This window comes from Periophthalmus magnuspinnatus, chromosome 6 (genome assembly GCF_009829125.3).
Source record: "Periophthalmus magnuspinnatus isolate fPerMag1 chromosome 6, fPerMag1.2.pri, whole genome shotgun sequence".
NCBI classification, from domain to species: domain Eukaryota; kingdom Metazoa; phylum Chordata; class Actinopteri; order Gobiiformes; family Gobiidae; genus Periophthalmus; species Periophthalmus magnuspinnatus.
The window spans coordinates 25957370-25985225 of NC_047131.1; the positions used below are offsets into that span (position 1 = coordinate 25957370).

General features: G+C 39.6%; 3 protein-coding genes across 4 annotated transcripts; 1 reads left to right on the forward strand and 2 right to left on the reverse strand.

The window, feature by feature from the left end:
* Positions 1–131: 131 nt before the first annotated feature.
* Positions 132–2217, forward strand: exosc6 (exosome component 6). The gene is made up of 2 exons (XM_033967881.2): positions 132–489; positions 568–2217. Exons 1-2 carry the CDS (start codon positions 206–208, stop codon positions 1112–1114), a joined length of 831 nt encoding a protein of 276 aa, XP_033823772.1. The 5' UTR covers positions 132–205; the 3' UTR covers positions 1115–2217.
* Positions 1887–15655, reverse strand: LOC117371898 (cyclic nucleotide-gated cation channel beta-1-like). The gene is made up of 38 exons (XM_055222227.1): positions 15648–15655; positions 15452–15532; positions 15263–15356; positions 14423–14433; positions 14243–14348; positions 14137–14161; positions 13940–14027; positions 13684–13781; positions 13495–13558; positions 13336–13411; positions 13243–13267; positions 11558–11840; positions 11338–11487; positions 11192–11245; positions 10460–10494; positions 9213–9436; positions 9094–9121; positions 8486–8617; positions 7897–8364; positions 7286–7460; positions 7060–7074; positions 6435–6467; positions 6231–6320; positions 6000–6154; positions 5721–5927; positions 4989–5197; positions 4499–4549; positions 4332–4418; positions 4145–4209; positions 3935–4057; positions 3665–3806; positions 3401–3560; positions 3104–3201; positions 2897–2980; positions 2690–2808; positions 2478–2624; positions 2211–2400; positions 1887–2144 (listed from the first exon to the last, which is right to left on the reverse strand). The coding sequence occupies exons 1-38, from the start codon at positions 15653–15655 to the stop codon at positions 1926–1928; spliced, it is 4419 nt and encodes a 1472-aa protein (XP_055078202.1). The 3' UTR covers positions 1887–1925.
* Positions 15656–19072: 3417 nt separating this feature from the next.
* Positions 19073–27847, reverse strand: LOC117372111 (matrix metalloproteinase-15-like). Of its 2 annotated transcripts, XM_055222710.1 has the most exons (11): positions 27638–27847; positions 27229–27500; positions 26215–26363; positions 25826–25948; positions 25437–25747; positions 25209–25370; positions 23450–23826; positions 23222–23360; positions 22006–22156; positions 21457–21572; positions 19073–20530 (listed from the first exon to the last, which is right to left on the reverse strand). In XM_055222710.1, exons 2-11 carry the CDS (start codon positions 27346–27348, stop codon positions 20088–20090), a joined length of 2091 nt encoding a protein of 696 aa, XP_055078685.1. In that variant the 5' UTR covers positions 27349–27500; positions 27638–27847; the 3' UTR covers positions 19073–20087. The 2 variants fall into 2 exon arrangements, with proteins under 2 accessions (XP_055078685.1, XP_033823748.1); XM_033967857.2 differs by having other exon boundaries at positions 27229–27847.
* Positions 27848–27856: the final 9 nt, after the last annotated feature.

Genomic DNA, 27856 nt, shown 5'->3' on the forward strand with positions numbered 1-27856 from the left:
AAGTTTTTTTTACAGTTTTAATTTTCTGTTGTTGTTTTTTTTTTTTCTTCAAGCAAGTTAAAGTAGTTCCTTGTGACTAGTTCAGCTGCATGTTATACCAACGGAAACCGCATGAGTGGAACTATTGTATGTGGCAGTTTTCTGGGGGATACTTTTGAGCATTGCACCATTTTGCACGCTGCGGTGGAAGGAAAACAGATGAAACATGCCTACAGATACGAAACGTGTGAGAGGCCCAGAGCTTTCCCAGAGCCCGTCTGTGTTTCAGCGCAAACCTCAAGCCGCTGAGAGGCTCCCCTTACAAGGGACAAGAGAGGACGGCCGTCAGCGGGACCAGGTTGACGTTCGGCCTGTCTTTGTCCGCTGTGGGCTGGTCAGTCAAGCCAAAGGCTCCGCGTACATGGAGGCTGGAAATACTAAGGTGATATGCTGCGTTTATGGCCCAAGAGAGACAGAGCGCAAAGATGAAACTGATATGAAATGTGGAAGGTAGTAACTCTTAATTATTCACTTTATGAGCATACACTCGGTAACTAATTTCTTGGTGTAAATGTCTTATGTGTTTAGGTTGACAGCAGACATGCGCTTTGCTCCGTTCTCCTGTCCTGAAAGGGGCTCGTGGATCCAGGGCAGTCAGGACAAGGACTTCTCTTTGATGGTTCTTGAGAGTCTACAGCCCGCTGTGTGCCTTCACAAGTATCCCCGCTCACAGATCGAGGTTAATGTAATGGTTCTGGAGAACAGTGGGTCAGTTTTGGGGCATGCTGTCACGTGTGCATCTCTGGCTCTCGCAGATGCAGGGATTGAGATGTACGACCTTGTTCTTGGTTGTTCTATGCGTCAGGATGGGAATTCTTTCGTGGTGGACCCTACATATTTGGAGGAAAATCATGGTGGTTCAGCAGGTCAGGATAATCAAGGTGGCCTCACTGTTGCCTTCCTCCCCAGCCTGAATCAGATCTCTGGACTGCAGTCTGACGGAGAAATGACTGAACAGACTTTGACAGCTGGGGTTCGCACCTGCATTGAGGGATGCTATAAATTGTATCCTGTTATCCAGCAAGCTCTGACCAAAGCAGTGCGCCAGGCTGCTCCACCACCTCCTGAGAGCTGATTGTGGATTTTATAAAATTCTGTTTGTTTTTCTACTGTGAAGGCATTCAAATGTTTTGTGAAACGTATATTTTACAACACCATAATTGGCATAACACTCACATCCACTTTTATTACATTATAATTACATACAAAATAACTACAATAAGAGTTAACCATTTATGTACATTAATTCTGTTATTCTTGCTTTCTTTTTCTATACAATGATCATTCATCAAGTTCTCATACATCCCTCTATCTGACTCATGGTCTGGCAGTAAGATTAGCTGGTTTTAATAAATATACATTTTCAATGTAAATACATAATGATCTTTAAGAACATTGTTTTGCAATACAGAAAATAGCTTACACAAACATACAAATTTTGAAGAGGCATTTACAACATTAGGGCTATCTCAATAAAGACTAAAAATCTTGCATTTTTGTACAGCTAATTGGTAAAACTGCAGCTCATGTCATCTCATATAGTTTCCTATAATCTGCCCTGCCCATAAATAAATCCTGTTGGCTAAAATGTATATATTTAAAATAAACATACAAAATTATGTACAAAACCAAAAAAAATAATTGACTAACTCCATAATAAAATACAGTTTTTTGCAATTGTGCAAACAAAACAAAAATATAAGGCTTTATGTCTTCTATCAACAGAAGTTGTAAACGTTAAAGATTCAACAACAGCAAAGACAGATCAACCAACTGGAAGATAACGGGTCAATGTAAAAAAAATGGTGTCCAAACGTTCTAAATGAGTTTCTTTGTATATGCTTCAGTTGACCATGCTAGGAAGAAAAACACTGACGCCTTCCTCATTATTTTTGTTGAGTGTCGTCCACCCCGTCTCCTCCCTCCTTGCTCTCTGCTTCCATGTGCTGCCCGTCTTGATGACTTTGTGGGTTGTGGGACAGCAGAGAGGCCATGTTCAGACGAGAAGCACAGCTGCTAGAAAGGGGTGATGGGGTGTCTATGTCTCTATCAACAGCAGAGCTGAAGGTAGGCGATGGAGTGGGGTTGGTGGAGGCTATGGATGGCTAGAATAAAAGGAGACAGCATAACTTCCTTCTCTGTGACCTCTGTGATAATGTCTAATGTCTTACCTGTAATGAGATGCTGGACTTGTTTGTCTTTTCCTTCACTTTAGCCAAAGCTCCTCTGAGTCCCGTGGATCGCTCTGTCATCTCCAGAGCTGCTCTTAATAATTTGGGCGTCTCAGCTTGAACTGGAGCAGTGGGGACCTCCTTGGGCTCTTCTTTAGGCTCAGGTTTCTTGCCTTTGTTAAGCATTTTTCTGATATTTAAACATGAAGCCTTTGTTATTGAATAGGAATACAGAAATGTAAAGCCACCATGTATTTATTGCCTAACCTGGCCTTCTTGCGGAGCAGCTTCTTAGATTCAGGATAGTGAACCAGGATTTCGTTGAGATCCCTCTTGTCCAGGATAAAGAGATTGGCAAATCCATGAGCAATTACATTGGCCGTGCGCCGGTTTCCCCCACCGACTGCAAGCAAACTAACAGGCAGATGCTCATAAACATGTGGCTTTGACAACATGTGTTATGACCATTTATTAGCTACCTGATCTCCCCAAAGACAGACCCTGCTCTGAGAGTAACAAAGACTGTCTTTCCATCAGGTCCTCCAACCACTTGAACTTCTCCTGCTTTTATAATGTACATCTCACGGCCCACCTCTCCCTAAACAAGAAACCAAGTCCATAAATAATGCACATTTGGTTTGAATAGGCAATGTAAAAATATATGTAAAATGTAAGTATAAAGATACCTTTTTGCAGACATAATCTCCTGGAAGGTAGACTACAGAGCGCAAACTTTTCAGCATGTCAAAGATCATCTGTCTATCACAACCCTGTTTATGACATGAACACAAAAGGGAAAAATATATCAAAAGATACATTTTTATAAATTGAAAGAAAACACTTTTTACAACTGCAGCACTGCACATATTTAGTACACATTTAGTTTTCCATACCTGAAAAAGTGGAACTTTGCTTACAATAGAGTAGTTCACATCTATAGCAATATCCATTCGCATTTTATCAGGCAGCTGGGTCAGTAGCTCCTGCTCATCTGAAATGGAAAATAGACTGATTTACTGAAAGCTAGCAATATAAATTTGAGCACAATTTGCAAATAAGCATACAAGCAGAAAAAACATGCTATTCATAGACTGCTAAATGATTTAAACCCTAAATAATCACACATCTTCTTAATTGAAATAAAACAGAATGCACACAATAAGACATGAAATAATACAAATTGTTCTCACCGAGCATGCCTTGTGACTGCCAGGTATAGTTGTACCAGGTTTTTACACGGTTCTGAACATCCTTTGGAATGCGATAGGATGACATGTATTTGATTGTGTTGTCCATACAGGTGCGGTAGTACGTCTGACTAGCTGTGGCTGCACCAACTACATCACGCATCTGAAACAAATTAATGATTCAAATTCATATTTAAAAATTGATAAACTGTCCATCTTCTTCCACTCATCAAAACAAAATATCCAGAGTAACACAGTTGTACTTACTTGCCCTATCATTATAGAGAATGCAAAAACCCCAACAAAGTAATTAATGAGTTGGAAGATAATCTCAAAGAGGGTGGTGGGATCTGGTAGACCTCCAATGGTGATCAAGGTCTTTACAGCAAAGTAATAGCACCGAATGTAGCTGGAAAAAAACATGTTAATTTCAAGCAACATTAGATTAAAATAGCATTAAACATGATCACTACAACTTATTAGAGGTAAATACAAAGTTATATTAAAAATACAGTATTATCCAAACAAGTAACCCACCTGTTTCCTTCTCCATTATAGACCCACTTAGTTGATCCAAGTCCTTTGAAAGCTGAGCCCCAGTAATAGAGACAGGCATTAAAGTGGAGACAGTAAAGAAGATAAGTTGTGGTACGAATCACCCTGAACAAAACATAGGCATTTTAGTGTCAATATAGTAGTATTTGTTGAGGACAAAGAGAAATGAACATTATTATTATCATAACTGACCTATAGATGTAAGCTTTGGTTAAAATTGCCTCTAGGCGCTCATTGAATACAAAAAATGAGTTGATCTGAAAAAGAGAAATTGAAAAATAAGAAATGTAAAGTCATGACTCAAGGTTGTAGGGTACATTTAGTCAGCGTGTTTAAAGTGCATAAGCTCATGTCCTAAGAGTGATTTGTAGAGTCACACCTTTAGCAACCTGGGCAACCGAAGCAGAGGGTTGATCCCAGTTTTAAAATAGAAAAGCTCCAGTGGTACCAGACTAATCACATCCAACTGAAATGGAAGAGAAATTACATATTATAAATATATGTACAAGTAGTTTGAGTTATGATTGGGAGTTTATGATAATTTACCTTGAAGCGCTTTGTTTTCATATAATTCTTCCTCATTTCTGTTTTGTCACACTACACAGAAGTATCATGGTTGGCATATTATTTTGACATTTGACATACACATTTTTTAAATTAAAAGTGTACTATGAAACTTTTCTGGTTTGCCACTTGTTTTTCTCCATATTATATGAGATATTATTGTTTTATTATTGCCTGGCATGTATCACAGTATGGAATTAAACCAATCGATCTCCATGGAGACAAGCAGATGATGCTATGATGTGAAATTACAGGACAGATCTGTGAAGAGGCAAGTCTGCTTACAGTAAGTATAAACAGATAAAACAATACAAACAAGTGTGATGTGACTGAATAAATGAATGCAACATTTGTAAGCTTAATGTAATACTGTCGAACATTCCAGTTAAAGCAATAATATCTTCATGGAGACAAATAAGTGACAGACCCTCCACCAGAACAATTAAATATTGCACCTTTAAAGTTCACTCACCACAATGTCCCCTCCACGAACGAACTGCAGGCGTGGTTGAAAAACAGTGATGTCCAAAATATAAATGAGGTCACATACATAATCAGCCAATAGCCAGTAGTAAATATTGTCAGGAGTCTGGTATGGAAATGCCCAGCGCACCGGAATAAGCCAAACATTCCAGTTCCACGCCAAAGACACCAAGAACATCCACAGCACATACATCAGGTCTGGGGATATGGAGAGAGAGTTAGACTATTTGTAGTTAGATGTTACCGGTAATCAAGTTAGTTAAAGGTGCACTGAGAACTAACTAACATATAAAGAAAAAAGCAGGTGATGCTGCCAGGCCAAGTTACAGGTCAGATCTTTGGAGAGGTAAAACTCCCTCACTCTAAGAATTCATGTTTTTCAAGGCATTTCTTTAGTAATAAAGGCAGCCATAATTGGATACATGCAAGATGGATAATGATGCTGTGGAACATTCCAGATAAAGCAATAACATCTCCATGCAAACCAGAAATGTCACATGATGAACTATGTAACTTTCATGCTTCATTCATAGGTCATTTCTGATTTGCAGGTGGCACAAATAAAAATCAAGTCTAAATGTATATGATCTATCTATTGCAGGAAAGCATGAAGGAATACAAAAAAAGGAAAAGTTTTGACTACAGCATCTCTAGGCTAGTAAAAACAGTGCAGCCTCAGTGTTATTTGGGTGTCTATGTGACTATGGTGGAGGCTTCTCACTGGTGAAGGGGTCGATGCTGGCAGGGAAGCGGTAGTGCATACAGGCTCTTATCCATCGAGGGACTTTCACCTTGCAGCAGCCAGACTTTGCGTCTCCTGCTTCTATATTCTCTTGTACTTCTCCAGACAATCCTGCTGGGGGCGCTCCATCTGTGCTGTTCTCTGGGTCAACACCAGAGGGCACTGATGTTGGGGCCTGAGGAGGAGCTAAGGCAGAAGAAAGGGGATACTGAAAGTAAACCTTCACAAATGTTTGTACTGTATGTTTATGGCACTCACACTGGACAATGCTGTCTTCATCTGAGCTATCTGGGTCTATAAGTTTCTCTTTGGCCTTCTCCGTTCTCTCTTTGAACATTTTGATCAGCTCTTGCAGACGCTCGTTGACCACTGCACTGGTCTGACTAGCTGAAGATGTAGGCCGCTCTTTGAGACTGGAAGAACATTTAAAAATCCTTATTGCACAATACACATTCATATCTATAGTGTTAAGAAACATGCTGCACTCACACATCATCACTGTGCAGACTGGACTGGCTCGGCCAGGCTCTGACAGGGATGCTTCCCTCCTCATCATCATCTTCACTTTGAGAATACATTCTGTCATAGTGTTCAAAAAGTTCAGTTAACAATGAAGATCCAAAATGTTATGTTGAACACAAATTATAGTTATATGTGTTTGTGACAGAAAACTGCATTAAAGACTTAACTTACATTCGACTGGCAAATGTCCTACGACGCTTTCCACTATTGTTAATGATATTTAGAAAAACATGTTAAGAATGATATTTCAAAACACAGTTAAGAAAGTCTAAAACATGGAATAAGGTAAATCTAAAACACGTAGCAAAGTAACAGTGACAACAGACCCACAATTTTGCATCTGCTTTATTTGGCTATTTATATTCATATTTATGCAATAATCAAAAGGACATCCAAAGCCAATACATGCAACATTTAACAAGTTACCAAACCAAAGTAAAATACATAACAAAACAACACTGTATGTTCTGAGTTCCCATGTGCATAGACTCTGCAGGACATACAACACACAAAACAGCCATGTTTTGGTCCAAAAACTGTGGTATTTACTGGTAGAAATACAATACAAGATTTAGCTTAGAATATTTAATGTATGTGACCATACACATATATGTATATACTGTAACTAAATGTAGTAAAATTAAAATATTTTGATTTTGGATCAAAACAAAGACCTCAATAACAGACACAATCTAAGGGATGTAGTTTTGAATTGAATTAAATACATTGCCAGTGTCTAAGCTTGTGGAAACTTAATATGTTAAACAACAACACTGCATGAAAGTGATTTTCTTACTCTTTATCCCCTTTGCTGCAGATGAGAAGTGAAAGAAGAAACAAAGAGAAAATATTTAAAAATATATAAATATATTCACTATTTGGCTGGGCCTTGTATTAAAAAATCGTTTTGTGATGCTACATTACATTATTTATATTTTACAATACATATTATATTTAACTTCATAAAACTCCAGGACTCAAATGGGCCAAATAGGTACAGCCTATTAAAGAGAGAACTTCACCTCTGGCGACCTCCAGCTGGGGTCACTGGGACCGTGAGTGTTGTGAGTTTGGGGTCTTGAAGGTTTGGGGCCCTGGGCTCCTCTCCTGCTCCCCCTGCACATCCTGGTCTTATTCTCTCATGATCTGAGTCCACATCTTCCACATTCACTGCAGGGCGGAGACTGATGGAGCTTTCTGGAGGAGGACATAAAAAAACTTTAAAACAAGTAATATTTGTAATTGTGTCAGTTAAAAATAATTCATGCACACAGCAGAGGGCAGTAAGCAGCAGAGCAGGAGAAGATTTACCATAACCTATAAGTCTACCAACCCCCTAAGTCTAAGACAGTAGGATCCACTTCTGAACTGGGACAGAAGAGTACAGCTGAGAGAACTACCTCCGCTGGTCAGCTAATCTGTCTGGTACACTGACACCGTTCTGTCAGACAAAAATGTGTCAGCTTCACTCTGACAGCTCTTGAAGTTTAAAGTGAAAACTGAAGTGTCAAATAATCAGAAAATATTACACATTACAGCGTCAACACTATCCAAAATACAGCACATTCAAAATTACATACTATTTGTCAAAAGAATTTTATATATTTCAATAAGTAGTTTTCTAAAGATTCACCTGCAGGTTTGAGAGGGGAGCAATCTGAGTCATCCTCAATGAAGAAGGCGGGGTTACTGAGCCCTGACAGCTGGCGGGACTTGAGGTGTTTGGATGGCGAGCTGACGATCGGGGGCAGGCGGGGGTATGAGGGAACATTAGGTAACTCAAGATTGCTGCCAGTGAGAGAAGAGGGAGATGGGGAACGGGACTGTAGGGAAGAAGGGTGTGGAGTAGTGAGGGGAGAGTGCCGCACAAGTTTGTTGAGTTCTACATCTTGCACACTGCTGTTTTGTTTTTGCTGTTGTTGACTTGTTTTTTTAGGCATCTTGAGGCATAAGGCTGTTGAGGCGGTTGCGAATGTTCCCCAAGTATTGTCCGGTGCGAGTGGGAATCTGGGATAGTTTTTGTGGGATACTGGATAAGGTCTGCGTGATTCCAGAGAAACTAGGGGTATCCGCACCCTCTGAGCTTTTAGGCAGAAGGTTGCTCACGGTCTGGGCAATATTTTGGGGTATTTGGGTTAGTCTTATCTGGGAGAACTCCTGCGGCAGTTGAAGGGGAGGGACGGAGGGCAGGTACTTGGTGATTTCTGAAATCTGGGTAGGACATCTAGGCATGGAAGAACATTTGGGGAAGGAGATGCCGTTCTCTTTGAAGAAAGCGTTGATGTTGCCTAAGCATTCGGAATTGTAAGGCAAGCGCATCAGGCAGTTTTTAAAAGATTCGCAGCTGACTGGAGCTAGAAGTGGGACAGGCAAACAAGTCAGTGCAAATCAGGCAAGCTAATCAGACCTAAGATTAGGTTACATTTACATGACATCACAACATTCTGTCATTCTCCCTATAGTTTAAAACTGAACTGGATGACAAGTCTATGGCAGAATATGCTGTAACTGTCAGATTCCAGATGGTTTTAACCTGATTTATTGTTAAGATCTGCAATTACTGGGCCTATTCACATGAGACTAAAACTGACACAAAGTTCAGCATCTTCTTTGTCAGCACAAATGAACAAAAATAAATTATCTTTACACACTAGATTCAGAAAGTAGTGCCGCATTTTAGGATTTTATGTTTGCATATTTCTTTCAAAAACAGTAAATCCCCACCCACATAGTTACATAAGCCCCTGCCCTCCACCTGAAATTATGACATCAACAAATTGCAGAACATGAACACAACCTATGTGCTCCAACAAATTAGACCTGTACATACCACCACAGCCATCTTCAGCTTCTTCCTCCTACAATTAATAAATTACAAGATTTACACGTTTAACAATGTGAGATATTTGTGCAAAAGGGTAAAAAATAATAAGCATAGTATACCATTACCTTTTCAGCAGGTTTTTCTGTACAGTTGGTTTGACCGTTCTCTCCTGCTCCCTTTGGCTGCTTGGTCACTGGTGCATTCGATGAAGTGGCTTCTTGGGCCTCATGTGGAGACTGTGGCTCTGGGGGTGGTTCAGGGACGGGATCTGGGCAGAGATCTGGAACAACCTTGGATTCAACCTGTGATTCGCTTTTCAGTGACTCTGCTTGTACTTGCTGGATGAGCTCTAAACCAATTAAACATGTTAATCAAGTTGTTTAAGCATGCAAAGTATGTGATATCTGAGTCTGTAGATTCTGGCTACCTGGTTCATTTAGAGGAGGTCCCTCGCAATTCGCAGACGTCGCATCCAAAGCAAGTGTTGTTTCTTTTCTGTACAACGAGGGGCAAACATACTTAAATGTAATAGTTGCCTAAAATTACCCAAAACAAAAAAAGAAAAAAGAGGGATTAGGAGGGAAATAGCTGTTAGCGTTCAGGCTAGCGGGATAGTCAAATCTGTCACAACCTGTTGCGCTGTAAAAGATAAACCCTGGTGACGTTGAAGGTAAAACGATACAATTTTACAACAAATTTAACAAAAATGCAGATGAAGCCACTCACTTTTTACATCATTATTCCCGGCCAACCCTGAGATGAATCGTTAGGCTACAGCAGTTAGAAGTGACGCGCCATGATGCATTTCCTAAAAGAAACTCCTGAATAATGCTCTTGTTGTTTGCGTCCGTCGCGTGAGGACATCGAGAGGCAGGTGCAGGTGCGCGGTTACCAGGGCAACGCTGAATGCGAGGAGCGTTGCTAAGTGAAGCTGCGGTCGCTACGGAGGCGCGCGGTGATGCTGAAGATGCGCGGAACAGGCCATCTGATCACGTAACGAGCACCCACGGGAAATGGAGGGAATGATAGCCAGGTGAGCACTGGGCGACACCAACAAGTGTTTACGAGGGTGGTTGAAAGTTCACCTATTATATGCAGTAGTGGAAAGAGTACTGAAAAATGTAGGAAAATTAAAAGTAGAGCCTATTGCTGTATTTTAGTACCGTTTTAGATAAGTATATTTTGAATTGAGTTGTTTTAATATACAATTATTATATGCGTGAAAAAAAAATCTACCCATTTAAAGTAACATTAGTGCAATTAGTTACTTTTGACTCCTTCATATATGCCCATTATAAGTATCATTACATGCACTAGGTTTTAAACAAGTGTTTTGGTAAAAGAAAAAAAAGGGCTTACTCTGATATTTTACTTTGCTCCTCTTCAGATTCTTGTAGCACAGGCATCCTGATCATATCATAAATTGTTAGTGTCAATTCAACAAGTGTCTATAGAGTGGCTGCATAGGTTTGAGGTTATAGGCATATATAGCATAGATAAAACAACATGACATGCAATTGATTTAAAACAACAAAAGTATATTTCAAAGAGCAAAAGTCGAAGTTTGAATCTGTCAACTAGACAAATGTTGTAGGAGAGAAGACGTTTTGCTGCTCATCCAAGCCACTTCTTCAGTTCTGGTCAGATTGCTGGTGGACACTGCCTTATATCTATCTGGGGAGTGGGACTAACTACACTGAAACTGTAAACAGCTATTGTCTCCAGTTTCAACTTAAACGACCCTATTCAACCTTTAACGACCATGCTATTGTTCTCTTTGTTTGTTTTGGGTCGGAGGATGTTATAGATGGGGGATGTCTGAGGCCCCCATTCCTGGCAGACTGGGATCCTCTGGACCCCAGTCCGCCATACATCTCCATCTCAAAGCCACTAACCACTCCTTTGAAGATAGTGAGCCTCAGCCGTAATCTGACCAGAACTGAACAAGCGACGTAGATGAGCAGCGAAATGTCTTCACTCCTACAACGATTTGTCCGTTTGACAGATTCGAACTTCGTCTTTTGCTATGGATCAGACCTGGATAACTGAGGGATTACATAGATATATTTCAAAGAGTGGTTTGGTAATAGACAAAAATGCTCACTTTGAAATTTTACTATGCTCCTCTTCAGTTTCGTCCTCTTGTGCCACAGGCAGCCTGACCATAACATAGGCTGTTAGTGTCAATCCAAGACATGCATTGGCTTGTGGTACCCTGCACAAGTTAAATATAAAGAAATAAGGCCTTACTCAACATCAGGCTCTTCCAGCAGATCTTGGCTGCTCAGTGAAAACTTAATGGACTGTCCCTCTGAGGCCATCTGCCTAATGGCCATCTCAGCTGTATGCCTGGCCACTTCTTCAGCCATACGAGCCATCTCCAGGCGCTCCTGCAGCAATCTGGAGAAAGAGCAACATTAAAGAGCTGGACGAGCTCACGGAGAAGAATTTAATTAATCCACTGCTTTACCTTTCCTCCATTGTAGCCAGAGCCACATCTTCAGCCTCCCTCTTGATGCTTTCAATAAAAGGTGTCCAGCGGCCTGTCTGGGTTTCAGCATCTTCCTGGGAGATATTGGTGGCACTTGGAGGTGCTTCTGCTGTTGTGGTCTTTTGATTAGAGGCAGGTGAAGGGGGGATCAGGGATGTGGCTGGAATTACTGCACTGTTGGGGTTGTGTTCACGTTTCTGCTGACATTCAGTGTCTGACTCCACATCCTCCAGCACCATGTCAGGCTGCAGTCTGGATGATGCTAAAGGAAAATAAACAGCTGTACATAGTTGTACCACTACTATAATTATGACTGTGGTGGTCCACGGCCTGAGGTCTATCTCTATCTTGTTAAAGTGTTATAAAAGTGTTATTAGCTATTCAAAATGCATTAAAAATACATTTATGAAAAGTCAAGTCACCTAAGACATAGTTTATATTTTACTGTGGATCTATTGTGAACATTGTCTTGCCATCCATTCAACTTTAGAAAAAAAAAAATGCTTATTATACTCCTGATCAATACAGTACAGAGCTGATGTCAGACTTAAGAACTCACAAGAGGAGATACTTCTTGTTTATCTGAGTGAATCTTTATTGTTGGTCCAATCTTTATATAACAGTGACGTATGTTATAGAGAGCAAAGAAGGACCGAATTGACCACCAAATTTCCAGGTCATAATTTACACATCAAACCCATTTTCAAGGTCATTAACAATCAAGTGGATCCAAGATGAGGTCTTAAAATGTTCATAACATGTTTTGTGCAAGTGGGTGACTTAATATTGAATTAATTTAAAGTGGGAGTGTGATTATAAACCAACTTTTCATTCCTATAATATAAATCGACAGTAAGTGACTATACAGATTTTCAGGGAAATATTAAGCGAATAGTTAAAAGTTGAGTAACTAGTAAATAAAATTTGTTTGATTTATTTTTGTCATTTTGTAAAAGGTAAAAAAAAAAACAAAAAAAAAAACCAAACAAACACACACACGGTCTACGTTGAATTAAAAAAATAATTTTGAAAGTATATCATAGAATTATATATTACTTACATGACAAACTAAACCATTTTCAACAGAATAGAAAGTTGCATCAAATTATAATACACACATAATGCTGCCTTGAGTTTACAGTTACAGTAAAATAACATGTTTGTTTGTGCACTTTGTAAATAAATGGCAATTACTATTTTTCTGTTATACAGAAAATGTGCAAATGTTTAAAAATACTAAAACATCATTATCACACTAATACAGGTCTATTTTACAATGATAAAGTACATTCACGTACGACTGTATTAAATACAGTAAGGTGAGTTGAATATATATATGTATATATTCTTCTGCAGCTGCCTAATTTATGTGCCAACAACAATTAAAAATGGAGTTGGTCTTTTTGAGAGAAGCGCTGGTCACCCAGTTGTCTTCTCCTGCTGTTTAAGGGGCTCGCAGCACCTTCCCCCCTGAAACAGAAGGAGAAGAGGGACTGAGTTAACCTGCGAATGGCCCACCAATAACACCCAGGAAAACTAGGAGTAAAACACAAAAAAATGCTACGTTTCCAAAAATGTGTTGATCCACTTGATTGAATGAGTGTATGTTGTGACACTGGAAAAAGGTTTATACAACAAGCATAGAAATGATATCCAAAACTTACCTTTCTGTAGAACATCCGCAGCCCCCTAAAACAAAATACAAGTTAAAACTATACTCTTTATGAATGTTAGCATAACAAGGAAGTGCAACTTACATCAGCACCGTCTTTACATGGTGCAGCAGGCTGAGGCATCTTCAGTCCAAAGCCTGACACAAACCAGCCAACCATACTATGGGAGACAGTCTGTTACAAACATGCCAGTCCTACTGCACATTTATAATCTAATTTGAGATGGAGCACAGAAGTATTTACCTTCCCACTTTGCCATCAGTGTCCAGTGAGATGCCACTTAGAGACTCAGGAGGAGGAGATAAGGCTGCAAAAGAAAGATCATTCAGTTGGAAAATTATCTGGTGTATCCCTGGTTGTGAATAGACACAGTTTATTCAGAATCTGAAATGATTGCATAAATTTTATTTTTTAAACTACTACTGCGCATACTTTTGTCCAGTGAGCAGGGAGATGAATTTGAAGGTTCACAAATCACTGAACCAGGCGGAACTGGTTGAGGCAGAATTTGTTTTAGCCATTGGCCAACCCTGCAAATTAGAAAACAAACAAACAAAAACACACACACACACACACATACACACACACACACACACCCCCACACCCACACACACATTAGTTGTTATATATGTGATACTTTACATGTCTAAAACTTTTGTCATGCCAGGGAAGAGTGGCATTCACTTACTTTGGTGGGAACGAACCTGACCGGTCATTAACTTCTTCATCATCTGATACCATCTCCACCACAGGGATATGAGGTAAGGGATCAAAATCTGCTAAAACATCAGTACAAATAATTAAAATGAAGCAATATGTAAAACACAAACAACTCAAGCATTGTTTTACATAGACTGGTAAATACTTTAAACCACTATACCATACCTGGCATTGTTTGCACATCATAAACCTGAAAACATGAAATTCATTATTTGTAATTTATAGACACAATACTAGTCCTTATTTTTAATACTTTCAGTGTGTTCCTTGCCTCAGTGTGTTCCTCGGTGAAGACTTCAGGACTCTCTCTGTATTTCTCATCAGGCTGAGGGAGCATATTGTTTAGGCCCTGGGACACCCATCCAAGCACTCCTGACCTGTGTTAGAGAGATTATATCTTATCATTATCTAAAACATTTATATTATTTTTACAGTCCTCTATGACACTTACCCCTTTTCACCCTAGAAAAAGGAAAGAAAAAAGAAAAAAATAAACTGTTGTGAATCACAATTGGAATATATAACAGTTTAGAACAGTGGTTCTTAACCTGGGTTCGATCGAACCCTAGGGGTTTGGTGAGTCAGTCTCAGGGGTTTGGCAGAGGTCAAGACACACACCTGACTCATATGATTCGCAGACTGCAAGCGTCTCCAGACATTGGCCGTGTCCCAATTCGACAAATGCACCCTTTGATGTGCCTATCGAAGTACCTGCCCGACTTAAATGAGCTGTTCGAACAGCATAAAAACATAAAACGACATAAAAACGAAGAAAAGGAACAGACTTTGCTGTGAAAATGACATGAGAGTGGCCAAGGTGAAGCCATGCATTTCTGAACTGGTCTCTCAAAGGCAACAGCAGATGTCACACTGATTTGCAGTAAATATTCATTATTATTCTTGCCTGATGGAAATTAGGTGATGGGTGTGTGTTAAAATGTTAAAAATAATAAATACCACAAACACAATAAGTTCATTATTGGAATACATAAGGTTAAAAATTAAAATAATTTCAGTGTGGTAGTATTAAAAAAGGTGATGTCTTTGTAAAAAGGTGTGTATGTAATTTGTTGTGAGTTCATGCATTGTACTGGTTTTATTCTTTGAACACAGTGATGTTATGCATGGTTAATTTTGTGCACCAGTAAAACATACTTATGTCTTGAAAAAAATAATATTTTATTTTTCAATAAAGAAGGGTTCGGTGAATGTGCATATGAAACTGGTGGGGTTCAGTACCTCCAACAAGGCTAAGAACCACTGGTTTAGAATAACCTTAGTAATGACTCACATCTGCCCTGCTGAGTCGAGGGGATCCAGCAGGCTGTGGCAGTGCACTGGCAAACCCATTGGACAACCAGCCCAAAACTCCACTTTGATTTTGGCTGTAGCAGATAAACAAATAAATAAACAAATAGATACATTAATGAACAGGTATCACAGTTTTGCTCATGCTTACTTAACAAGCATAAAAGCTCACCTGTCTAAGGAAACTTCATCAGTATTCTTCAAAGGTGGACTCTTTACTGGGGGAACTGAAGCAAAACTCCAGTTACAATGGCTTCACACAGACTACAAAAATATCATATTAACATCTCTTACCTTCCTTTACTTTTTGTGGATTCTTCACCTAGAAATAAAGTGATTTTTCAGGTTTAGTTATCTGGTTTAGCCACAGTGTCATTCAACTATATTACTTCGATTTGTTCTCTCAGTTAAGGCTAATATCACCAATAAGACTTGTATTTGCTTTTTATTTGATGAATTTAAGTCTATTCAAATATATTCATGTTTATTGCATGGTATAGTAAAATGTTGTTTGTCTTACAGGAGCCTTAACAGGTTCTTCCACAATAGGGGCTTCCGGGGGCTGAGGGACCACTTTCACCACCCAGTTGAACATCCTGGTAATCAAAGAAAAACTTAACAATCTTTCTCATCATCAGATATACTTGATTATACTACACTTAAGCACCTGCTTCATTCAAATGGGGCTCATGAGGTCTAAGAGAACAACATTATCAGTGAACATGGGGTGGCCCGCAAATAATTGATTATTTTTTATCAGTCCGAGTCTCAAATAAAAATATGTCTAAGCAATAAAACAAAGTCATGAGGGGCCTGTGTAGTCACAGTTAAAATGTTGGCCAATATCAAAGATGCTTCTGTATGTATTATGCAGAGATCGCATGGTTCAAAAGTCAAATGCAAGGCTGATATTCCATGACCTGTCCTTAAGATGATTTAGTCACCAGGTTACACAGGGTTCAAGCTCTAAGCCAGTTAAACACGAGCACATAAAACCCCATGTCAAAAGCATAAAAGTTTGTCCCAATTAAGAATGATGCATGAGAGAAAGTCAATTCCTCAAGGGAGGAATAATTAATCTATAATGTCCGCTCCTCTTTGACAGTTTATCAGCCTATTGGCTTAATCCACTAAACCTAGACGCCATGCTGAGCTTCCTGAGTATAGCACAAGTGATCATTCAAATAATTTTTTAACAAAGTTTAGCTGCACATTCTACCACAAAATTATTTGACAAAAGGGGTTATAATGAAAAATCTGGGTCTGGAAGAGCGCATCCAAGTTTAATAGGTATAAGGAATATAAATCATATATAGATTAAATTACTATAGGCAGACCAAAACTGTTTGGAATTTCAGAAATGAGTAGCTTACTAAAATAAAGGGCTTTTTAAATCAATGCATTATAGGAGCTCAACTGCATGATCTTGCTCCTGTCTGCACAGCTGATTTTGTACCAAGTGTATTTTAATCTCTATTTACAAACTAAGCATAGTGACGGTCTTTTTGGGTGTATATAGTGTGGTTTTTCTTACCTGCTGTTCTACAGGTGGTTCGGCATGCCGCTGCTGCAGAGCTCCAGAGTGCGACACAGCCACAGTTCTACCTGGACTCCACTACGGCCCAGCACATAACAGGATTAACCACTAGCACCTGAAGGTCAGGGGACAATCCTGGTCGTGAGCAATCGCAGATTAGTGACAGAGAAAGCTATCGGACATCACCCATAAACTGCTATCACAGCCCACCTGGAGCCTAGCTGCAAGTATTATGTAATACTAGGCCTCTCATTCTCACAGCAGGCTTCAGCAAACATAATGAATTCAAATTAAATGATAAGTGGTCACATTTTATATAGTACTTTTCTACCTTCAAGGCACTTGAAGCGCTTTACATGATGGAACCACTCACTCATTAACACACACATTCATACACCAGTGTATACAGACACTGGATTAAGACAGTATTGGGAATTGTGACTGTGGGAATCGGAATTGCATCCCGAGTTTTTTGTGGGCAACAGGACCCAATAAACAGAGAATGTAGCTACCCTTTTGCTGGAAAAGTGTAGAAAGAAATATTGATGCTGTTAAAAAATATATTGTAAGCAAAAAATAGAGAAAATTAAAAACTAAAGAGAAACATGTTGAATGCACCTCCAAAGTAAATAATGTGGAGACAGCAGTGTGGATGAAGCTGTAGGGATAATTAAGAGGAGGAAGTAAGACAGCGTGGCTCGAGGCCTAAAAGTGATTAGTGAGATCCAGCAATGTCCTCTTTAACACAGACTAACTGAACACTGAGCATTTCACATAGCTTTTACAAAACAATACTATGTAAATCTATCTCAGAATTTAATCACAAGCATTTTAAATAATCTTTGTTCTGTTACACAATGTAAGTGAATATTAACTACAAAACAGATTTGGAGTGATTAGAGAGATAATGACCACCATCACACCACCACTGCTGTTGTGCTGTTCAGAGGAATGAGCAGTTTGTGGCACATGAGGCAGGAGGCAGATCTCTTAATGAGCTCAAAGGGATAAGCTGGACTACAGGCCTATGACACACACCCTTGACCCTGAACACAGGGCCGGGGCAAGAGCCACAGAGGTGGCCCCATTCCAAAGAAACATCTGGAAGAGACACCACTCTGAACTGAATTAATGTAAAAATAAATAATGGATCAGAGTTTGAATAATTTGACATTTCCCATACATAAGAATTAGAACATACTCAGACAGACTCTGTCCAGTCGTGGGCTTAATATGGCTATTAGATCAACTTTTCGCTGCTTCCTTTTGAACTGGCTCACATTTCCTTGAGAAGTTTCCATTATAACCTCATTAATTCACATGTTAGTGAAAGACAGACCTGATATTAAAGTTCCAAGGCTGAATCAAGGTGTTGTGGCACATAATTGCAAATCTTTGGAATGATTCACTATATTGACCACTGGTCCTCCTCTTTGGCATTCTATCAATATGTTATTTAATAGTTTGGACACTCCTGGTCTAGATTATAGAAGAATGCAGTGCAACACAAAGCATATTGAGTCATTGAGAAAAGGAAAAATGTTATGCTATAGGTGATAATTAACTTCTCCAAACTGATTCAGTTTCTTTCATAATGCATCATGAAAAGTAGTACCTGCTGCCTTTTGGGTCTCATTAACAGTTCCCTCTTGTGGCTAAAACAGGAAGCACATTATATACTTTCTAAGACAAAGAGAATCGACGCTGATGTACACGACGTGTACATCAGCTATCAGGCTGCTTTTGAGAGGTAAACTTTATTTAAAAGATTGCCTCCTACACATATCTGTAAGCCAGCAAGGCCTCCCAGAACATGCCCTGCATGCTTTAACATGATCATTCTTCAAAATAATTAAAAAGGTATACTTTCCCTCATGGTAATGTATAAACCCACCATAATCACAAACAAAATACAGGCTGGACAACAACTATAATCTACGTTTACACATAGTACAGTGGCTTAAAACTCAGACAGACCTCTCAGTAGAGGTGGAAAGCTACAACCGGATAAGAACAGCATCCTGCACAGGTTCTGCATTAGTTACCCATTCAACACTTCCTTTCACAAGCACAGTAATAATACACGTGGAAGAACAGTATCAAAGGGATGTGGGGGTAACGGAGGAAGTCAGAGCAGCACCAGAGAAGAGGACTAGGCCTAATGTAGGTCAGGAGGCACAACGCCAGCGTTACCCCTCCCAACTCTCTAAGACTCCTCCTTTTCCACTGAGTACACTCCCACTCCTCAATCTGCCCTCTTTTCTTTCCTTCATTCTTTCTCTCAATTCTGTTCTTTTCTTTTCTCCCCTTTTGCACCACAAAATCAGTAACATGTGGTGCTAATGAATAACAGAAACAAACCTTATTTTTCAAGTCTTGTACATACTTAATTATCACAGGGTATGCTATCTGTCAGAACACAACACAAACCTTTTGTACATGAAAAAAGGTTTAGATTTAAAGAACACAATATCTCCCTAAATGATGATGCAAATCAAGTTAATTTAAAGTCTTATTTAATCCCATCCCTGGCAGTGGTCATATATCAAAATGTCTGCATTGGGGCCAGTCTGAGTTGTGGAAGAGAAGTCTATATGGCCCATAGTTTGAAAACAGATGTGATGGTCGCCATATGTGCTCAGATGAGAGATCCTGTGACGCGGGGTGTGCGAGTGGGTCGACTGAACGGCCTCAGAGGGAGATGAAGTGGTCACGGCACACACAGCTGCCTCACATTCCTGCTCTGCTCCCAGGAAGAGCTTCCCATGCACAGCTTACCAGTCTAAATAGTACGGACAAAATCTCATTCTCGGCTGCATCAAGATTTTGAATGTGCAATTTCTCGCAAGCATCATAGCCAAGCATTTGCAATTATTTTCCTACAGAATTGCAGTAATGTAGACTAAAATGTATGCATGATTTACAGCCAAACAAAAGAAAAAGCAGTTTGTCAACAGCTACATTCATCTGCACTTTGGGGGCAGCTGAGATTTTTTTCTGTGGCTCAAACAAATGGTCAAAATTAAGCACTGGAATGACAGAAAAGCAGTGGTATTCTAATAATTAGGAGCAAAGGTGCTTCTCGAAATGTGCATTGTTGACTGCATTATAACACTACGTTATAGCTTTTACTAAAAAATTAAATCTCAATGTTGGAATATTTGAGAGAAGTTAGAACAATTAAACCACAAGATAAAACATTTCCTACTTGTCCTTTCCACAGTGGCACAAAGTGAGCTTATAAAAACAAACAGAGTCACAGTTTCTTGTATTACACCCACTCCTGTAGTGAGCGCTTACAATGCACCAAAGCCCTGGGCGTCTCTTTGTTCTGCAGAGTCCTGAGGATGGCATAGATCAGTATGAGGATGCACAGGATCAAAACCAGTGGGACAGTTACCATTATCAACGTCATGACTTTAGAGTGGCCATCAGCGGCAGTCACTACCACGTTCACCTCTCTGTCAACATCATCCTCCTCTACAGGGAGTTCTGGATTCACACCCACAACCTCTCTATCTGAGTCTCTGTCCCGTTTGTCTGTGTCCCTCTCTGTGGGGTTTACTGGATCCACTTCTGGGTCTGGTTTAGGATGTGGAGCCCCTGCACAACCCATGAAATCTCTGAGGATAGAGCGAGGGTAGCCTGGATCTGCCTCTGCCCGCCGGTTGTTGAATCTCCAATAATTAGCCCCCTTGTAGAAGTATGTGTAGGCTGAAAAAAGAATGATGATAAAAGAGCTTTGAGTCAGCAGCAAAAAGAAGTACTCAGTCCAGCATCAGGAAAAGGTAATTCTTTGATCCCACCAAGCTTAGTCAGTCTGCAGGGGTTGTAATTGGTTAAAAGTACCTTGTAGTAAAAGTAGGCATGCAGCAAAGAGCAAAAAAGGTCTGCCATGATTACAGGGGTAAATTGAACAGTCTGAAACCAGTTAGATCATTCAGGAAGCAAGGCTGCTGCACAAAAATAGTCTTTGTGTTTTGACATTATTGTACTTTATTTTCATAGTAAACAATGTATCTACGTGAAATAAATAGGAGATAAAAGATGGTTACATGCAAATACATTCTAATTAAATTAGTTTTGTGCAATAGTTAAACAAAATAAAATGTGTGCCAAATTAAATACATGTTGAATGGTCTAAGAGGCATACACAGATACATAATAAACTGGCAAATATGTGTACTAGCTCAAGATTACAGGCAAATGCCTATGAAATCCCTCTGGAATACAGCTCTGGGAGTATTTGGATCCAGGGTAGAAACCCAAGAGACACCGGAGAAGTCTGGGTGGATATGGGATGTGAGTGCTTTTAGAGCACACTGCCATAAATCTAATTTCCAAAGGAAGGATGGGCCAACCCTCAAGCCAGAGCCCTTTCCTGTATTCTCTCTCTTTGTCTCCTCACTCTCCTTACCCTGCTCTCATTTCTGTTTGGGTCACTGTAAAATGCATGATTTTTTCCTCTGTGCTTTGCACTCCAATACACTCTAATAACCTTTCATTATTTCCTTCCCTCCACCCTTTATTGGCCATGCTGCTCTCCAGTCTCCAATTAGATACATGGGGATTTCACTGTACATATGCAAGCCACTGAGCCAGTCGCGTCCATAATAGAAAATCTGTATTAAATAACTTACCACCATCATCACTTAGGAAAGCACCTTTAGGCGATGGAGGGATTTTGCCCCACCTACTGATTGATTTAGGGAAATCTGCATCTGTAGTACGCGTTTCTTCATTATAACGCCAGTACCTGGAAAGACAGACACGTGGATTCCAGCAATGTCATGAGTCAAAAGTTACGCAATAGGCAAAAAGAAAAACAATAGGTTTGCAAAATAAACTACTTTGATTATTGCTCATGATCACAGCAGTGTTACAGACAAGCTGTAAAGAAATTACATCGTATCCTGAAGAAACAAGGCCAGGATGTAAACAATATCTTCTGAAAATATGATCATAACTTATGAACTGTTTGTTTTGCTTGAACAGTTCTATTTATGTTTGCTTTGTCATAAATGTGTGTATTCCTTTGTCCTGGTATAAAAGCATAATTATAGGATCAGCACTGCAAATTCTCTCAAGCTTCAAATTATGTAGAAGCATATTATATTCAATCTAGTAAACAAACTAGTAGAAGAAGGGTTAATGTATAGTGGAGAATAGATATGTTTGGGAATGCTCACCTGTCTCCTTTGAAAAAGTATGTGTATTCATTAGGTTCCCACCAAATGGCAGTGTCAATGCCATGTGCAGGGATTCCTCGTCCGTATGCATGCAAAGGCTGTGGGTATCCTGGCAACACATCAGCCTCACGAAATAACCAGTACCTGTCATCTGCACAGACAATAACATACTCATTACCTTGATGTTTTGGACACACCATAATAAACAAACTGTAAAGAAAGTGAAAAATTAGACATATGGCCTACACTCCCAACAGACGAGAAGCAGGGAGGACAGACTAGTTAGGCATAATGTTTATTTTCCAAGATTCCCCAGTGCAAGTCCAAGTTCTTCTAACACATTTTATCATCCAGGTCCTTTCCACCACTTCTGCCAGTGCATTGCAGAAATATGGTGTAGCCTAGTCAAACGAAGTTTGATACATTTTCTATTAAAACGGTATTTATGATCTAATGAAATAAAAGAAAACAGGAATGAAATTCAATTGTTTTAAGTGGATTTAAATTTACACAATTAACAAAGAGGCAATCTTTAGCAATTACATTTATTTTGTTATAGCTACTCTATTTGCTACCAAGGCAACTGGAGAAAACTCAGGAACAATGAATTGTAGTTAAAAGATCTACAAAAGGCCGATCACAAGTCGCTATTTGAGCTGTGTGTAAAGTAAATGGTCTGCAGCTCTCCACATCTGGACCACTGCCGTGTTAAACAACTGACGCAATCTCCATTACTTTGAGTTTCTCTCCCAGGGCCTCTCTGGCCTCAGCTGTACTGGTGTTGTGCTCTGCTAGCAGCTGCTGCCACGCTGCATTGGTGCAGAGATTAGCAACACCTTTTAAACCAAGCAAGCATGCACAGATACAATGGATTTGAGAATCATTGTAATTTTTGTCTGTAGTTAGAATTCCTGGTTTGTCCTTGAGTTTCACTTTTACATAATACTGTAGCCTAATGCTTTTCAGATTTGCAATGTGTGCGAGTGAGACACAGTTATGGGAGTGTTCATTATGACCGCCTTCGTTGTAAATCACAAGTTAGGAATCTGCGCTTACACAGCAGTTTTTTCTGACCAGTTTAGATCAAAATGTTTACCAACAATATTTAAAACAAATCAAACAGGTTTTTAATTCATCTTGAGAATAAAAAAGATTGATGTTGCTTGCCATAAAAAAAATTCCCCTTTTTTTGCTTTTCAACAATTTTTCCACATACCTTTAAAGAAGACAAATTTTCCATCATGACGCTCATAAGCTGCATCAATATCATTGGGAAGGCCCATCCAGAACACAGATATAGGCATCGGGTAGTTATCCAAGACACGATTCCTGCGAACTCTCCAAAACCAGCGGCCCTAAAGTAACATAAGACCATGTAGCTTTGTAAATATACTGTCAAACTAAAATTTGCTCTCCATTAAAAGTAATTAAAGTTTAAAGTAACCTTGAACACAAACATTTCCCCTCTCAACATGGTGACTGTATCAAAATCTCCATCACAAATATTTGGGGGTTGGTGGTCTGGTTTCTTTGGAGGTGATGATGGACGACGCGGGGCCCATGTAGGGGGAACAGGTTTTTTATCAGCGGTGACGGGCACTGACTCCTGGTGGGACTCTGTTGTGGTGGTTGTAGGTGGTATTGTCGTATCAGGCTCTGGGTGCACAGCGACATCAGGCCCTGTGCTGGGCTGTATTTTTGGGGGCAGACTGGTCGGAACAGAGGTGGGTTCTTCTTGCTCAGTGGTAGTGGAAACAACAGTTGTGTGATCATCAGGAGGCGATGGTAATGTAGTTGGAGCATCAGTCATGAGAGGCACACCTATGGAAAGTATAAAAAAACATAAAGCAAATCTGTCCCACTCAGCAGAACAGACTATAATAATTCTCATTAGAAAAGTTGGTGCTTGTTACTATGGGATGAAAACAAATAGTTACGTAACATTTAATGACCACTGCCTAGAGACCTATTAAAATGCATATGAAATACTGTACATATACTGCTATATTAAACTACTAATAAGACAAAACATGAATATTAGACATTAGTGTTTTGGTCTGTCTGTGCCCTTCTCTTTTTGTTGTAATGGCTTGGAAGATCTTTCTTACTCAAGTTTTTGGTCTATTATTCACCGCATGATGACAGATCCAAACACTGAATGCTTTTATAAGGAAATGTAGTGCTGCCTAGAATGTGTCAGTGTGCAGTGATATTGCATGTATTCCCTTAGGAACCAAATATTTTGAATGTAAAGTACTGTTTTAGTTTCAGCACATCTAATACTATTCATCATTTAAAGAAACAAATAATTCAGCCTAAATTATATATTCTGTCAATGATCTTTTGACCATGTATAGCCTTGTGAATGCACATGACCGTTTTTTAATCTGGTTTGCTTTTTTGATTGTAGAACAGTTAATACTGAAGGTGAGCTCTGAGAGAAAGCATGAGCAAAAGAAACATGAGCCGATATGTTGATAGCTGCGGTGTTTGGTCATTACATAAGAACTTACATATTTACTTCTTTGGGAAAAGTAAATTCAGCCAAGTCCTTTATTTATAATCCTTGGCTACAATTGCAAATCCAGTGAAACTCATCTAAGCCCCTTAGTGCTTAATATTTGTTTATTAAAAGGAAACTATTGTGTAATTTTCCCCTAAACATTTGTTTTACAAGATTTACAAGAGATATCCACTGTGATAAAACTGTTTATAAAAACAAGATCACCAAGTCAGAAAAACAGCTTCAGCACACTTCTCACTTTGGGTAGAAATCTAAACAGCATTTGTTTTGTTGTGCAGGGAGCAATGGAGACAACAAAAAACTATCAGTATTTTATGGATTATGAAATCATAGCCAACAAAATAACTACAATGTTGATAATATTTAGTTACAAATAAAAGGGCAAAATGTGTGGTCTGTCTTTGGCCGTACACAGATCCTATCTGTCAATAACAAAGCATCTATTCAGAGGGGAGTAATGAGGGCACTAAAATGGTATGTGAACATGTTACTCTAAATAGAGGCCGCTGAACTGTAGTGAAGCTTGTCTACGCGGAATTCAAGGATATTTGATAATTCAACTTAAGAATAAAACCGTTTCCATTGGCATTCACTCCTCTGGTTTTGTATATTTTATATATTAATATTCTTGTACAAGAAATTACACTTCATTACAATATGCAGTTAATTGTGCCCTCACCATATATGTATTGTATTCCTTTGATATCGTCCTCATGCAGAGTGAAGTTATGACTGGGCACCCACTGGTAGAACGGCGCCATGACAGCACTGGGGTTGTCAGAATGCTCCAGGCCTAGAGCATGGCCCAGCTCGTGCACAGCCACCAGAAAAAGGTCTATGCCTGCAACACAGAGACATCTAAATGTGCTAATCTGAACATAAAATTAAACTAAGATAATTTACTGACCTCGTGGATTATGATTTTCCAGTGTCCAAGGCTCATCAGCATCAAAGTGTGTGTCCCCACCCATTCCTGGCCCAGGGTAGTAAGCATGTGCCAGGGACCCCCCTTCACCATCGAATAAGGACATATCTCCATGAAATCCAGAGGCAAAAAGTAGGAGGATGTCAGCCAGTTCAGACTGACTACTGTTGTTTACAGCTGGTAGTTCCTCAAAAGTGAGTGGGGTGACTCTCCTCCACACCTCAAAAGCTTTGTGGATAGCCTCATATGTCAGCTCTTCTCCCAAGGAAGAGGGTATTTGCTGGTTCAGAATACTAAAGAAAAAAAAACAAAAAAAACAAACTTGATATATTCCCTCTCACAAATGTGATATCGTGCATTAACTGCAAAACCTGTAAGTGATGTGGTCTTTGTCCCACTTCTGTCCAGTGAGAGCATAGCGCTTTTTCCTTGCGCCATCATCGAGTTCTTCTGGTTTTCGGTCGGGGACACCACAGCGAGGCCGACGCATTGCCCTAAACAGACAATTGTGAAAAAACATTATTTGAACTCTAATAAAGGTTAATTCTATCTTCAGTTTTAAACAGTTTAGTTAGAATTATTTTTGTTAGACAGGACTGCATACCAGGTCCCACTGTTCTTTATTTGAACAGTGGGATCTACAGACCCTTGATTTTAAAGAGCTGCGGGAATGTTTTAGAGTGAGAAGTACCATTTCACTTTATCTTGTGTACTTTCATGAAAAATACTAACTTGAATAAAAAGTGTTTTTTCCACTTACAAAACAGTAGGAGGGTCCATTTCTCCTGTCACTTTAAGGCCGTAGAATCGCTGCATGTCACTGATGGCCTTTGAGAGTATCCGGGCAGACTGCATGGTGGACATCTGTCTGCTGCCCTGAGAGAGGTAGCCATACTGACGAAGCCACGTCTGTGAGGAACAAGTGTACTGTCAGAAGAGCCTAACATGTGTCAGGTGCTATGTATACATGTATGCTGATCTGAAAACGAGCTGCTGTCTAATAAAAATGAAAGCATCTGAGGAGTTAAGGAAAAAGAGAGGTGATAAAGGCCAGATGTCTTCTATTAAACAGAGCATGGCGGTTCTCATTTGTGGCCCCTCTGCACTCAAGAAAAAGGCAGCCCTTGACAAATATGAAACTATTTCAAGGCATGCGATACTCAAGTCTGCCAGCTTTTTTCAAGTTCAGCAACCAAATCAATTAAGACATGTGGACCCATGAACATGTACAAGATCATGCTCCTCAGGGAAGAAAAAGAAGCCTTTAGGAATTCACCCACAGGGAAGTTCAGAAACAACAGAATGGACAGAAGGGAGAGATTACAGAATATAGCACAAAGTTTTGCCAAGACTTACAATTTAACAATCTAACATGTAGAGAATTATGATGCATGCTATGGTGTGCCACATGAACTGTCAGAGTAAATCTTCATTTTGTCCAAGACTTGAAAATAATAGCAAAATATTTCTGGCATTATAGCCTTATGTTTTGGTGCATGGTTCAATTGTCCTTTTATTCAAGTAAAGGCTATATTTTCCCATTAGCTGTAGATTATTGTCCTCCAAAGGAAACAAAGTGGAAACGAAACCTAACCTACATTTAACACACATTATTGAGCAATGTTACCTTAAAGGGCAGAGGTTTATTTATTACAGTACTGGCTTTTGTGTCCTGTGTGTGTAGATTTTTTTTATATAATAGCTTATTTCTTTTAATGCCACCAAAAGTTAATTTACAAATAAACTAAGCTATAATAAGTTTGAGCCTTCTTACCTCTGCATTAAATTCTTCCTCTTCTGGGACTTGTCCCTCTGCACAGGACAGGACCAGGGTCAACAATGATGTGATTATGATGCGCGTGCAGGGATGCTGAGGTGCCATCTTCTGGAACATCTGCTCACTTTTCTCCAGCTTAAAAAAGCACGCACTCCCGAGGAAGAAGTATGTCCGGACAAAAGACAGAGGCAGCGGGGGACAGCTCTGAGGGCCCTTTTGGCGTCCCAAACTTCAAAAGTAATTCCTCATTGTTGATTAGAATCTCAGCACTGAATAAATGAATTTAGAGTTAGAACACCAAACGAATAACGTCCTTTATAGGGTACAAGGCTTATTTAGTCATTCCAGACGTAATAGCCAAGTAGTTTTTCAATGCAAACAAATGGCGCAAATAACTTGTCCTTGCCTGTTCGGAGATCCACAGTGACAGCGGTTGATCGCGGTCAAGAGTACAGTGAAACGCAGCAACAAGTCCCCACCAGAGACTCTCTGAAGTCCAACAGGAGCGGGGGCTGCTGCGCGTGTTCAGGAGCGCGTGAAAAGGTCAGTCTCCAAATTGTTTAGGGCATGCTCCCGTTTTCCTAGCTCAGGACAGACATCAAAAAGTGCGCAGATTACGAAGGCC